This window comes from Entelurus aequoreus, linkage group LG07, assembly GCF_033978785.1.
Source record: "Entelurus aequoreus isolate RoL-2023_Sb linkage group LG07, RoL_Eaeq_v1.1, whole genome shotgun sequence".
Taxonomy (NCBI): domain Eukaryota; kingdom Metazoa; phylum Chordata; class Actinopteri; order Syngnathiformes; family Syngnathidae; genus Entelurus; species Entelurus aequoreus.
This window is the reverse complement of record NC_084737.1, coordinates 42,124,858-42,140,647: the sequence shown is the minus strand read 5'-3', so window position 1 is coordinate 42,140,647 and position 15,790 is coordinate 42,124,858. Positions and strand designations below refer to the sequence as shown.

Sequence of the window (15,790 nt, the reverse complement as noted above, 5' to 3'; positions counted from 1 at the left end):
GTGCACTTGCAGTTTTTTAACACCCAGGTTGCTACAATGATTGGGAATAAAAAAACACATCTACTTTACCTGGTTGGTTAATCTTCTTATTGTGCAGTTAAAGAAAAGGGTAGAGGGGGAGGAGGGAAGTGGCTGTGGATACTTCCTGGATGCTTCAAACCATACATTGCTTGACTCATTTTAAGTGAGCAAAAATGGAAAAATGCTGTACAAAAGCTAAAAAAAAAAAGCACAAAAACAAATAGCGATTTAACAAAGTTTAGCTGCTAATGTTAGCTATCATTGAATGTATCGTAACAACAACATGACTGCAAATTGTTAGTTGCTTCTCTGGGACTGTTTTTAGAATATGTGTGCACGGGCGTGTATGTGTGGACGACACAGTGGTGAGTGACAGCTGGAAGACCAGAAATTTTTTTTTTTTTTTTAATAGAATTATTAATTGTGAAAATTATTTTAAAAAATTTATTTTAATCCACTAATGGTAACAAAAGCTAACCGGTGGTGTACTTGTTATATTTTTTGGTTGAACATTTTTTAACTTTGAGCAGTTTGCAAACAGCCCCTTTCATTTTTCACCTTTATTTACTGTAATTTCCAGGCTATAGAGCGCACCTAAATAAAAGCTACACCCACCTATTTTATGGACAAATTTTGTATTGTACATATATTGGCTGCACAAGTCGATAAGCAGCAGGTATACGCATTGGAACATTAAATATTTACACAGGTCATCGTACTCCTCCTCCTGTGCACTAAAACCGCTGAAGTCATCCTTACGTCCTTGCGGGTGCTGTTAGTTGTGGTGGAGTTTCGTTCCATGCAGCAGCTGTTTCTTTTTTCCATGGCCACGCCGGTCATCTTCGACTTTGGGGCTCCGCTGTGTGCGTTTTGTTGCGTCGTCCCCAGGATGAGGGTGTGTTTGGTCTAATATGAACAAATTCATTGGCAATTTCACTGGTCTGAGGTGACGAGACTAAATTTATTGGCAGCATATGAAGCTTGTGAACCTGGAAAATAATTTAGAATTTTACAGTATAAAGCGCACAGGCCAAAGTGTGGGTAAAAAGTGGCGGCTTATAGTTTGGAAATTACGACAATATGTTTTCCAGGATTTTTTGTTTATATTGTCTCTTGTTGTTAAACTATATATATTAACAAAGTATAGAATGTTAATTTATTCTCATCACTGTATGTTAAATCTCAGTGGCCTAGTGGTTACAGTGTCCACCCTGAGATCAATAGGTCATGAGTTAAAACCCCGGCCGAGTAATACCAAAGACTATAAAAATGGGACCCATTACCTCCCTGCTTGACACTCAGCATCAAGGGTTGGAATTGGAGGTTAAATCACCAAAAATGATTCCCGGGCGCGGCCACCGCTGCTGCTCACTGCTCCCCTAACCTCCCAGGGGGTGATCAAGGGTGATGGGTCAAATGCAGAGAATAAATTGGCCACACCTAGTGTGTGTGTGACAATCATGGGTACTTTAACTTTAACTTTAAAATATTGAATACCATATGTGAAAGCCACTTTTTATAACAGCTGGTTTTGCAGGTCTGCCTACGGGCAAATGGAAAATAAATGTTATGAAGTGACATTCATTACACTCAGCAATGCTTTAAAAACATTAAAAAAGGGAAATCAGGTGTATTACCAAGCAATTTATGGACACTACCAGGGTTCTTTCACCAGAAACAGACTTTTCTTGTCCTGTTGTGTTTTACAAGAGTCTTTCTGGCAGAAACTTTTGTAGAATGTTCAGTGACAAATGTCCTTGGAAAGGAAACTGGAGGGAGATGAAATTCCCCTCTGGCTTAAAACGAAGGAAAGGGTGCGGTGGCCTCAGAGCCACAAGCTCTGTTCTAGATAAAAAGACAACATGCTCCCAAAAGTGTTTGGGACATATGCTTTTGGTCATTTCGCTTTACTTTTTTTTATTTTTTTTTATAGCCAGAGCTATTAAAGTCCTTAATTCCCTTGCCAGGTGTCATCAGACTCCCTGTGTCCTATTTCTAAAATACTATCTCCATTTGTGCTTATGGCCCACTGAACACTGCCAAGGTGACTGAACCTGCAGACACGCTGCTCTTTTTTATTATCTCTCCTCACTCTGGGATGCTAAAAATGACCTCGTCAACAATTTAGACCGTATGCATCAAATGAAGTGCAACCTTTTTCATCCATTCCACATTCACTTCTGCAGAGAGAATGTCCTTTGCAGGTGTATAAAGGCTGCCGCTCAAACAAGAATTAAATGAGAAACAACAAAAAAAGCAAATATGGGTTGTCCTCGTGATGCTAATTAGTACAATCTTCAGGATTCTGCTTGAGAACAGGCTGTTAACGCACAGTGAGCAGATGGAGGCCAGATGACGCCTTGGCTGACCTCTTTAGCCTGCTTCCATCTCCTATTGTGGCGCGCTGTGTGAATGCCATGCATCACCTTTAACCCCAAGTGTGCGCTCATCTTTTTAACAGTGGTCAGTGTTCACTATTAGAGCAGCTGAGAGCCAACCGGTGTAATGTAACCATGTATTGAAGGTACAATTCTATTTTCCCCGCGGCTCCCGTGGAGGTCTGATGATGAATAGGAAGCAGGTGAGGAGCAGCAACGGCGGTCAGCAGGGAGCTGGCGTTCTCGCTTCTGATTACGGTCACACATCATGTAGGTCACAGTGGCGTTGGGAGGTTTTAACCAGAAAAAACTCAGACATTCTATGTCCATGTTGGGCGCCAAGAGGCGCCGGGTTAAAAGTTCATATTTTTCTCTCTTTTTGGAAGCGATGTAGCACCTTGTCACACCAATGGCCGCCTCTTCTCTCTCTGTACAGGCAGTGCTGCCACCCCGGTGGTCTTTAATAAGAACGGTGATGCTCCAGGACGCTATGACCTGTTCCAGTTCCAGATGACCAACTCCTCCATGCCCGAGTATAAGGGGGTAGGACAATGGGTGGAGACCCTCCAGCTCAGGGTACGACTTTTTACTGATAATGCAAATGTGAAACACATCTATGTAGTTGCAGAGATGAATATTTATGGCTTTTTTTCTCAAAGAAAAGACTGCTTTTGTGAAATGAGAGGCTGTTCTCTGCATCTAAAATACAGAGGGAGTGATGCTGTTGCAAACAGATTTTACTTTCAATGTAATTGATGTCTTTTGGGGCGAGAATTACCTGATTACTCTTACAAAAACAAAAAGGACATTACTCTTCTCCTAGTAGCAGATAAGAGGTCTCATGCACACACACACACACACACACACTGAAACACACACACGGCTGTGTTTTCCTCTCATCATAAAATTATCCTAAAAGAACTCATTAGGGTGCAAACCTATGCAAAGGCCGAATTATTTTGTTTTAATTGGTTTTTGCTCGCTTGTATCCCTCCCCTCTACTTAGTTTTGTGTAAAGCTGTAAACGTCATATAAATTCTGCTAAAACACACACACACACACACACACACACACACACACACACACACGCACACACACACACACGCACACACAAACACAACCAATCACATAACCTCTTTATCAGTATACAGGGATGGTCTGATGTCCGACACCAATACCAACATTCTTCTATTCTCACCTTTTTTGTTATATTAGTGTAAAATTAAATAATGTGAAACTTTGTTCAAAAGTTTAAATCTGAATCTTAAAATGAATTATAAATGAAAATATAGTTTCAGTGTAAAATGAGAGACTATACCTCAATGACATTGCAGGAGTTGCATTGTTTATCATGAGTGCAACTTAACATACAAAAATGTGATCGTTCATTTTTCAAAATAAAACCAAAACTAAAGAAAAAAACTAAATGACTCGCTTTTTAAATATTTGTTACCAGACCCAAAACACAAACACGCATATGTATATATATAGTTTTTCTGTTTTCCGATTTGGTGTACAAAACGTAGAAGGTGCACGAAAATAGAAAATTACGTATTTTTAAAATATACATGTCTGCGTGGACATAGTTGCGATATCCAGCAAAACTATGTATGAAACAAGACGTTATGTTGTGCTGCCATTTCCTCATAAAAAGATTGAAATAAACACCCTTTTAGCGGCCCAGTGCAGAATTGTTCTTTTTTTTCAGATCTATATTTGTCACTGCTATACCTCTATGATTCTGCAGTCACTTATTATATTGTGTGACTAATAAAAAGTTATTAGCGACCTGCTGTCACCTAGTGGCAGATTATTGAACTGCGCTCAGAGGCAGAAACAGTCAACAGACGTAATCTGTGTGATTTTTTTTATCACTTAAAAGAAATGCAAAATCCCAACATTACACCTTACTATCTCTCACATCGCACTTGTGTGCCACGGCACAGTGGTTGAAAAGCACTGCTACTCCTATGACATGATTTACCACTTTTAATTCTATTTTCATATTTGCTTTTTACCACGGCGGCCTGACACCACTTGAGTTGAGAGAACACAACTACACCAATAAAATGTATTAGTATTGCAGTATGTATACTGTACATGTGCGTGAATATGTGTTTATTAATGGTGTGAAGGTAATGTATTAACGTGTGTGATTTTCTGCCAGCGTTCATCTTGCGGTTTTCAACTGTCACAGCATTTTCTTTAGAAAGTACAATATAATTATATTTTATTTTTTTATTTTGTCCTGTCCAGCCACTCAGGCAAATCATATTGTTGATGTAGATGCCCATATCTTCTGTACAGATTTACTTTACACAAGAGAAGTGTGGGATACTTCTCTTGTTGCCTTGTTTGTATTTGACTTTATTAAATACATTTATTTAATATTTGGCGCATCCAGGGGATAGTGAAGTGTGAAGTGAAGTGAATTATATTTATATAGCGCTTTTCTCAAGTGACTCAAAGCGCTTTTACATAGTGAAACCCAATATCTAAGTTACATTTTTAAACCAGTGTGGGTGGCACTGAGAGCAGGTGGGTAAAGTGTCTTGCCCAAGGACACAACGGCAGTGACTAGGATGGCGGAAGCGGGGATCGAACCTGCAACCCTGAAGTTGCTGACACGGCCGCTCTAGAAAGAAGATAAAAAAAGAATACAGAAATTGCGGGGACAAGAGGGTGATAAGACAGAGAGACAACAACAACAGAACAACATCAGCAAACACAAGATTTACAAACATTATATGAAAAATTATAGCAAAAAAGCAGTTAGTGAAGTAAATATAAATAACAGAAAAATGACTATGAACAATATTGCACTACAAATGGAGAAATAAAAATACCAATAGAAATAGCACGATTGATAATAATTAATAATAATAATTACCTCTATTATTAACGATACAGTTGTTTCAAATGCAACACTACATATATGTGATGATAACTTCAAATACAAAAGAAAGCAGACAAAGGGAGGGGAAGAAAGAGAAGTGGTCAATATTAACCTTGTAGATTGTTATAATAAAAATAGGTTCAGCTTTAATATAACTACGTTTATATATGTTTGATGAAAGTGATTGTACCTTATTTGGGTAGGTTAAAACAAAGATTTCTCATAACTTGAACTTGATTTAGATCCCTTAAGTCCTCCTGCTCTTGTATGTGTTTACCTGCAAGCCTAAGTCCACATAAAACTACCTGCAGGTAAAATTGGCATAAAAAATGGATTCACGAAATATACATGTATGTGCCTGCATGCCATTTTCCAACTGTGCTTGAAAATGTACAATGACCCAGTACATGCTCTCTCCAACTTTCGATAATGGGTTATTATCGAGGTTATGCTGAACAGCCCCTTGATCTCAACACTAGTTTAGGACGGCAATCTGGGTTGTTTGCCCTTTGAATACACAAGCTAGGGCTGGGCGATATGGCCTTTTGTTACCGTAATATCTCAATATTTTTGGGCCATGTCACGATATACGATATATATATCACGATATTTTGCCTTAGCCTTGGATGAACACTTGATGCATATAATCACAGCAGTATGATGATTCTATGTGTCTACATTAAAACATTCTTGTTCATACTGCATTAATATATGCTCATTTTAAACTTTCATGCAGAGAGGGAAATCACAACTAAGTCAATTTAGCAAATCTGTATTTATTAAACACTTATTAAGCAGTGGCACAAACATTCATGTCATTTCCAAAACAGAAAGTGCAAGATTGTCTGAGACATTTTAAAACAAGCTATTAGTGCACTTTTGTGCATGATGTCACTAAGATGACATTTTAAAACAACACTAAATTAAAAAGCAACTTTTTGTACAGAACGCCACTACAATAGTTAAAAATAAATAACGTGCACTTTTGTGCATGATGTCACACAAGATATTTCAATAACTGTCAAATAAAAATGAGCTGCATAATAGGAAATCAAATAGTGTATGTCCTTCGCTATGTGGTAGGTTCCTGCGGACGTTATCTCCTTCTGTTGTTGATTTTTTTTTCATACGGTGTTGATCTGCAAATTGTTGCTTCGGCATTTTGTTGGTGTGGCACCGAATGGAGATGTTGACATGCAGTATAAAGCACTCTTCATTCTCTAGCGGGTGACTTTTCAAATAATGCTACAAATGAGCAGTGCTGCTACTTTTTGTAGCAACGCTTTTGCCGCATAATTGTTCAACATATTCCCGCTTGAAGCCAAACCACCGCCAGATGATGGACCCCGTGCTGTTTTTCTTGGGAATTAATTCTTCCTCCATTTGTTACCAGATTTGCACCTTCTCTCTCTCATATTACCACTCGCAACGCACCGTTGGCATCACAACTAATGTTACCCATGTAGCTACCTCTCTGCTCGGGGAGGGCGTGTGACGTTGCACGCGTGACAGTATGTGACGTATGTAAGAAGGTGCGCTTGTTTATGTCTCTGTGAGAAGGAGAGACAAGAAAGAGTGGGAAACGCATGCAGTGTAATGCCCGCAGCTAAAAGCAACTGTGTGAGAACATACACTCGAATATCACAATATAGTCATTTTCTATATCGCACAGAGACAAACCCGCGATATATCGAGTATATCGCCCAGCCCTAACTCAAGCACTAGTTGACTGTAAAAAGTCTGCATACTTTTCGTAATTATTTTGCAAATGTTTGATCAAATTTGTGGTGGTTCAACTCTGCTTCCGTCACTTGAGACACTTGTGTGGCACAAATTGCTTTGAGCAGCTTCTCTCTTCCTTGCAAGTAAAGTAACTCCACACTGCAAAGATGAAAACAGCCATTGACTCTCGCCTTTGTAATGTGTCTAATTGCTACAGTGTGTTGCAGCTGCTGTGTCTCCTTTTATGGCATGTCAGGCAAAGTCAAACTGTGTTTGGGTCTTTGGATTGGATCGGAGAGGTTTTTATTTTAAACCCCCAATATCTGATCCACTATCCGATATGGTAGGGCTACACCATACCGGCCCCCGAGTTCAGTTCTAAACTTGTGAGACAAACATTGTGTTGCAAATTCCTGAAAACACTAGTGAGTGTTTGTAGTGTTGTGATCAGATGTTATTACAGGTATGACCGCTAGGGGTCAGTACTGGTTAGTATGCTGCTTACCGTACCACATAAAGTGGTAGAACAAGACTGCATAAAAGACACATGTATGTTGTTGAGAACATGGAGCATTAAAAGTTAAGTCACTTGCTATCAACAGCCTCATCCTTCAAACACGAACATGACATGTAGCGAGTGCTCATGTCGTATTGAGGAACTTGGACCATTGTAAAAACATCCTTGCATTGACCTTTAACATTGCTAGCAAACATTCAAACTTGGCATTCCTCAAGGCACCCTTTTAATTCATCTCCTCTTTTGGAAGCCATGTTTATGTAATGTGATTTATGGAACTATGGTGTTGCTATAGCTCAGTGCTTCTCAATTATTTTCTGTTACACGCTCCCACTCCCCCTGCAAGTATAGATAGTATAATGTGTGTATAAAATTGTTGTAGGTACACCTCTGCATAACATTGTATCCTTATTAACATTAATGAAAAAAGAAAAATAGATCAACTTACAATAAAGAATAACTGTATTAATGTAGTTTTTTAGTCTTTAATAGAAAATATTAAAAGTGCCAGAAATGCTTACATTTTGTAAATTCTTTTATAATTTGTTCACCGACTTGAACCATTTGATACTGAAAAATAAAATGTAATAAAGTCAATACATAATATTTAGGGCTGTCAACGTTAACATGTTAAGGCATGTGATTAATAAGAATAAGTTAGTGTGCTTTTTTGATTGAAACTTTATTAGAAGATTGCACAGTGAAGTACATATTCCGTACAATTGACCAGTAAATGGTAACACCCGAATACGTTTTTCAACTTGTTTAAGTCGGGGTTGATTGATGATACAGATATATACTATCAAATATATACTAACATCATAATACAGTCATCACACAAGATAAACATCAGAGTATATACATTGAATTATTTACATTATTTACATTATTTAAAAATATGAATGAAGATTAATCACATCCGCATTAAGGTCTAACCCGGAAGACACACATTTGTTACACAGTCTGTGATGACGATGAGAGGTGGCCAATTTTGCTTCAAAACAGAACTTTGGATAAAACTGAGGTAACTTGTTGGTATTGCAACGACATACGTTATTATCATTGACGCACATCAAGTTTAAAATACCATCTTAAAGCGAAACACATACTCAAGGATGACGCCAACAGTGTTGCCAATCCTCTTGGCGACTTCTTCTGTAAGCGGCTACTTGTGACAAATTTAGCGACTTTTCCCGGTGATATTGGAGACTTTTTTGTCTCTTGCAGACTTGTTTGTGTTTTGGAGCCTCTGAGGTGAAAGCAAGCAGCAGTCACCGTCCTCAGCAAGCAGATACGGCTGCTGCCGGTCAGCTCGTGCTGTTGTGCCAATAGATACGTGCTAGCATGAATGCTAGCTACATCTACAAGAAGCAGAGGAGAATGCTACATTGGCAAAGTTTACTGATTCAATGTTGTCAACAAAAGTAGCCCAGTTAAGTTAAACATAGGCCTTGCTCAACGGACAGCCACCCCATGTAAGACATCTACATCTGTGAAGACCAAGTCCTGCAAGAAGATGTGATTCATATCACCACAGCTGATCTGTCGAATGATACCTTGAAGAGGCACAATTACAGTAAGGATGAACCAACTGTACTGCAGAAACAAGACAGTCAAGTTGCAACTACAGACTGAATGTGAATATATGTTGCTTTCTGGAGAGCGTTGGACATCTGTAAGTAACCATAACAAGCTGGGGTCACATTGTACCAAAAAATACATCAGCATTGTCATCTGAAAAAGGTAAACAAGCTTGTTTGTTTTGACTAATGTTTGAATTAAAGAACAGTATATGGTGCACTATGTTAAGTTGTTTATGAGTGTGTTTACTACATTATCGATTAGTAACTGGACCTTGTTTGCAAGATTATTGCAAAGACTTTCAAAATGTGCTCCCAATTCTTACTATACTTTCTGTCACCAGGTTTTGAGCAAATCAATGACTTGCTGTTCAGTAAAACATAAGAAAAAACTTTCCTGAATGACATTCTGACTACTAAATTGCATCTGTATCCAAATATTGGGGTATTTTCTTCAGCAAATTGTATTTATGCAAGCAAAAAATAACCTGTGATTATTCATGACTAATCACAGGTTTAGAGTGTGATTAATCTGATTAAAAAATGTATCACTTGACAGCCCTAATAATAATACATTAAAAACGATCACCAACATTAACTCGGGAGGACAATACATTTAACACTTTAACCTACAAAAAAATAAAAAATACAGCAACATATGCTGATTTTTTTTTTTTTTTATCAAAATGAGAAAGTCCGGATTACTGGCTACATTGAGCACGTTTTGTCGTGCACAGGTTTTCGAAGCAGGGTTTGAAGCACGATACTGCATGATACTGATAAAGCATGTCACACGCGGCCCCCGGCATCCCACAGCACCCTTCCCCCCAAGAGTGGGCCCGCCTTACTATTTGAGAAGAACTGTTGTAGTTGTTGACTTCAGATGCAGTCAGTAGTTATTTGTTTCACATCTTAAGTCATCCATCCATCCATTTTCTACCGCTTATTCCCTTTGGGGTCGCGGGGGGCGCAGGAGCCTATCTCAGCTACAATCGGGCGGAAGGCGGGGTACACCCTGGACAAGTCACCACCTCATCGCAGAGCCAACACAGATAGACAGACAACATTCACACTCACATTCACACACTATGGCCAATTTAGTGTGGCCAATCAACCTACCCCCGGGTACATGTCTTTGGAGGTGGGAGGAAGCCAGAGTACCCAGAGGGAACCCATGCAGTCACGGGGAGGACATGCAAACAGAAAGACTACTCAGGACCTTCGTATTGTGAGGCAGATGCACTAACCCCTCTATCACTGTGCTGCCCATCTTAAGTCATACTAATAGTAATTCTGTAGGTTCCATTTTAGGTCCTCTCTTTTTCACCATTTGGGCTATTTAACTGGTAGCGCGGGTGTTCAGTTAAAACAAATTTGTGAGAGGCTGTAATTTTTGCAGAGGATTCTTAAAAGCACAAGAGTGCTGTCATAAATGATCTTTGACTCGCTTTATTGCGGAAGGTCCTTAAAAACAGCAGAGCTCTCCTGTAAGTCTGAAGTAACTCCTCACCATGTTGTGACTGTAAAATAAATAGACCAACATCAGAGGTCTACTGCTGGTTCTACTGAATATACCAGTGATTCTCAAACTGTGGTACGTGTATAAAGAGAGTATGGCCAACTCGGTTTCAAGCGATCTCCTCAATGATTGGTCAAAAGGCACTCACGTGACTAAAGAATTGCTACTAACTTTGAGCTGATGCTATTTGTTTGCGGTGCTTCCTGGTTAGTTTATCAATGTGTAAAAATGCCCTTTTGTGCAGAATGGGGCTGCTCCACCTGCAAGAATTGTGGAAAGTTTTTTTTTTTTACATTGCTTTCCCTACAACCGAGAAATAAGTTAAGTATGGGAAAGAAGGTTCACCATCAACACTGGAGAGCCACTGATTACACAACATTGGCGTTTTGTTCAAGAGGAACACACACAGGCCAACACAAAAAATTAACAGAATAAATGATTGCATTTAAGAGATGGTTCCACAAAAACAGAATATAGTTTGAATCTCAGTAAAAGTATAATATTGCAATTCGGTAACAGCAGAAGAGAAAGTCAAACACAAATACAAATGGACAGACATTGAAAGAATAAAAGTCACCAAAATTTGGGTGTGATAATAGATGAGAAAGTGAACTGGAAAACTCATGAAAAATATACAGCATAAAGTGGCAATAAATACGTCAATAATGACTAAAGCAAAATATTCTCTGGACAAACATTTCTCCATATTCTCTACTGCTTGCCAGTGTTACAAATATCTGAGTTATTGTGCAGAAATATGGAGAAATAACTGCAAAAGTACACTTATTCACTTACTATGTTACAAAAAAGAAAGCTCAGTTATAATAATACATAACGAGTGATGCATATAGTGATGGCAAATACATTGAAGGCAGACACCACAGTTGACAAAGTTCAGACAAAAGTCATCATATATCCATGATTATTGGTCCAAAGCTAATTAGGATTTTCGAAAAATGAGGCTAGTATGTTTTATGGTCGCTCTGTGTATTTTTTTATGTTTATTGCACCGTGCAGGCGTGTTAGAGTGCCTGCTGGTCACAAAACACTTCAGGAATGTAGCAGCAGAGTGCGTCAAATACGGCCACAAAGTTATATTTTCACTAAATGAAGCATGTTTTCTTGTAAGTTTAGGAGCTGGAGTTTGTTTACAACTATATATAGATGTATTATTTTGGTTTATTCGTCAGAAAAACTAACATCAAAACAACAGAAATTGCATAGCCGCGCACTTTCTCAGTCGCAGTCATTGCGCCTGTTGTTTATGTGGCCACACTCTCTTCATACACCACTCTGCCACTAGTGCTATGCGGGCTTCATCTAGTGGTACGCCAAAGAATCACTCGATTAAAGTACCGTTTTTAAATTGTTCGATATACAAACTGGGGTTTGGTATTTATTTTTTGGATATGGACATAACAGTTACATTACCATACCATATCATACCAACTTTATTTATAAAGCCCTTTAAAAACAACCACAGTTGAAGAACAAAGGGCTGTACACCACAAAGAAATACAGGCAAAGGACAGACTAAAAAATAACATTTAAAACAGAAGTAAAATACACATTGAAAAAACAAATACAAATTACCCTAAAGACAATTTGTTAGATAAAAAGCAGTTAAAAAGTTAAAAACAGTTAAAAAAAAGTTAAAAACAGTTTAAAGTCTCATGCTGGGTTAAAAGCCAGTGAATAAAAATGGGTTTTAAGAAGGGTCTTAAAAATAGCCATGTCTCACATGGAGAGGGAGATCGTTCCAGAGTTTGGGAGCCGCATTGGACAAACCCGATGCACTTGTCTCGATACCAATATTTTGGTACCGGTACCAAAATGTATTTCGATACTTTGATACTTTTCTAAATAAAGAGGACCACGAAAATGGCATTATTGGCTTTATTTTTAAAAAATGTTTTACGGTACATTAAACATATGTTTCTTATTGCAATCGAAGAACAATTTTGGCCTTAAATAAAATAGTGACCATACTTAATCTTTTAGGATTAAGTAAGCAAACAAAGTGTGACGATGTGTTACATCACGTCTTCCTTAGTTTGTGTTTATTTCCTGTGTAGTGATCTTATTTTCGGTTCCTTTCTCTGCATGTTTCCCTGAGCGCTCTTTCCCCTCACCTGGCCACACCTGGTAGTGATTGTCAATCAGTTGGCTTTTGTAAATGCCGACCTCGCCCTTTCGTCAGGGCTCGTGGATTATTTTGTGTTAAATGCCACATACTGTCTGGCTCTCCTTATATGCTGTTTATTGCTTTTGTGCACTTCCCTGCTGCACCTCGTGCCTTTTTGTGGACATTAAACGACTCTTACCTGTACGTCGTCCTCCTGTCTCCTGCATCTTGGGGTCACAACTACCGCAGCCATGCGAGTCTGTGACACAAAGGCTCCTAATTTGGGTGCTGACGTGTGCAGTTACATATTGTGTCATTTCCCATTCTATTATTTTGTCAAAATTATGAAAGACAAGCGGTACATAATTCATTATTAATCTACTTCTTCATTTACCTTTAATATCAGCTTAGTTTCTTTTTTACCATGTTCTATTTACACTTGTGTTAAAATGTAATAAACACTTAATGTTCGGTTGTTTAGATGCTTTACATTAGTTTTGGATGATACCACAAATTTGGGTATCGATCCGATACCAAGTAGTTACAGGATCATACATTGGTCATATTCAAAGTCCTCATGTGTCCAGGTACGTATTTCCTGAGTTCATAAACATAATATACATTGTTTTTAAATGAAAAATATTGAAATATCGCTGTAATCATAGTAGTATCGACTAGATACGCTCGTGTACTTGGTATCATTACAGTAGATCCACCCATGGCATTTGTTTACATTGAGGAGTGCAAGCTATTGTTAGCGGTGACGCCAGTGAGCTACAGCATCCTCCTACGGTGTGTAGTGAAACATGTTTAGCTATTCCTCGTCCTGCAGGGATGATACTTATAAGAAACTTACTTCATTTGTCGCCATGGAAGCGAGGATTAGTGATCTAGAAGTAGCTAAAACACTGCAGACTGCCGATGGACCTTACCCGCTAGCTAGATAGCCAAGTTTTAAAGCACCTCATGTAGAGCGGCATTTCAGTGTTATAGCTTCTTCTTTATCGTTAGTTTTTAAGCCAAAATGCATCCATTCTCTCTTTTCTGTCGTACCCCGTGATTGTGCGCTGCCGAACATGCTCCTCTTCTCGTAAAACCAGCAATGGGAAAGGGAACCGGTATTTTTCAAAGGTAGTATAGTACCGTTGTTTTATTCATTAGTTCCGCTGTACTTTACTAGTACCGGCGTACCATACAACCCTAATAGGAACACAGTGATACTGTTCAAACTGTGTGGCCAAAAATATTAAATATACCTGTTAAATAAAACATCTGCCTTGTTTTAATGAATGTGTAGGCCTACTACACTACTGTATTTTAATGTTGGTCATTATGGTGATACTTGGAGAGCCAAGTGTTTTCTGAGGTGGTACTTGGGGAAGAGAAATTGAGAACCCGTGGAATATACAAAATGAGACAAAAGTAAAGGGACACCTTTGTCCCCGCGGTCCTAAGCTTTCTGGAAATATGGCCCCAAAACTATTTACAGGAATTAAATATCACTGCAGTGCTGACTATCAGAATGGAGCATCCCTAGTCAAGGCCAACATGGCTACATATTCACATTGCAAGGTCTTACTGCCTCTACCTAGATTACTCCTGCATGTTAGTCTGCTTGAGCTGCTTTTCATAAAGCAAACAGAAAGTGCTGGCCTTTTCTGTCTAGAAATATCTATTCACCAAAAATATGTATATTTTTTATTGGTTGACTACCTACACTCTGCACAATGACACTGAAGTTGAATCTAATCTAAATGGATGCTAAGGTGGGCTGACAAGATCGACAAGAAGGAGACTAACACCACTTTAGAAATATTTTTTTCATGGCAGTAATAATAAGTGCTGCTGGTGTATAGGTTGAAGGAGGGAGGCGGAGAGTAGGAGGAAGATGCTTTTAAGCCAGGTGTCAGTCTTTATCAGTTCAGAGTTTGGCAGCTGAGGGTTGCCAAGCATGTCTCTCATGTGGAGAACTGGCACCTAAATATGCACTTGCCATGTTACTCAATGGCTCTGCTGCAGGTTTTATTGAGCATGATGACACTCCAAATCTATGATAGCGTTGCATGAGATGGAACTGGAGATATAAATGAACAAGATAATAAAAAGTATGAACCGATCTTGATATGAGATTTTATGTGAAGTAATTATTTGCCTTGTATCCAAAAGATAACTATAGAGAACATTTTATTTTATGGGAACTTTAAAATATCTTTCATTTACCCCAAAAGACCTCCAGTCTGATATGAGTGCAGTGGTGCAGAGATAGCTGCCGTGCAAAATGTTAGCCGGTGTTCACTGACACAATACAAGAATTGACTTTGGTGATTCATGCGGACCATAAAGAACCTGATAAAATATATTTTTTTCCCGATGTTGTTCTCAAGGCAAACACGGTATAAAATTTCCTACATGAAGGGAGGAACGCTGAGCTGAAATGTCGTTGTATCGCCACGTAACTGAGATTACAAACAACACGGCATTTACATACAGATGAGATAACATTTGCATAATTTCTGTCTGGGTCACAAGAATTAAACTTAACTCAATGCATTTGACAGCACAGGTGGAACAACTTCTGGTGATGGATATTTAGGCTTGTTTTGCAGGGATTCCAAATCAAATATTGCAGTGCAATTACTTCCCGTGCAATATTGAGGCGATGACTCTGACTAGTAATGCTGAAGAAGCATCCTATTGAAAGGTTATTGTGCAAACCAGCACACTTGGTTGCTATATGACGCTTTTCCATCTGATGGACACTCACATCAACTGCTAAATTAACAATCATCGCAACACAAATGAGAAGTAGAACAGACAAGAGAGTCCAAGGTGTCAACATTCTTGCTTCTGGTATCCATAGCAACAGAGCTGTTGGGCTCATTACGGTTTCCACACAGTGTGTAATCAGGAGGTTTTCCAGAGAGCACCCTTCATTGTCCAAATAACAAATGGTACATTGGCGCCCTCAGATAAATGGCAGATGATAATCTAGCCACACACCACAACAGCCCACATTTGTCATGCAGGAGCAC

The 15,790-nt window shown here is 38.8% G+C and overlaps 1 protein-coding gene across 2 annotated transcripts in view; it reads left to right on the top strand.

The window, feature by feature from the left end:
• The window catches only part of LOC133653889 (metabotropic glutamate receptor 7-like), a 280,613-nt gene that overhangs the window by 218,557 nt on the left and 46,266 nt on the right, over positions 1-15,790 (top strand). Inside the window, exons 7-8 of one of the 2 annotated variants that reach the window (XM_062053705.1) lie at positions 2,836-2,975; positions 8,762-8,881. In XM_062053705.1, coding sequence (XP_061909689.1) covers positions 2,836-2,975; positions 8,762-8,866 — 245 coding nt within the window. In that variant the 3' untranslated portion in view covers positions 8,867-8,881. Of the gene's footprint in view, positions 1-2,835; positions 2,976-8,761; positions 8,882-15,790 lie in introns of those variants that run through there. The other variant, XM_062053704.1, reaches the window with a different exon arrangement.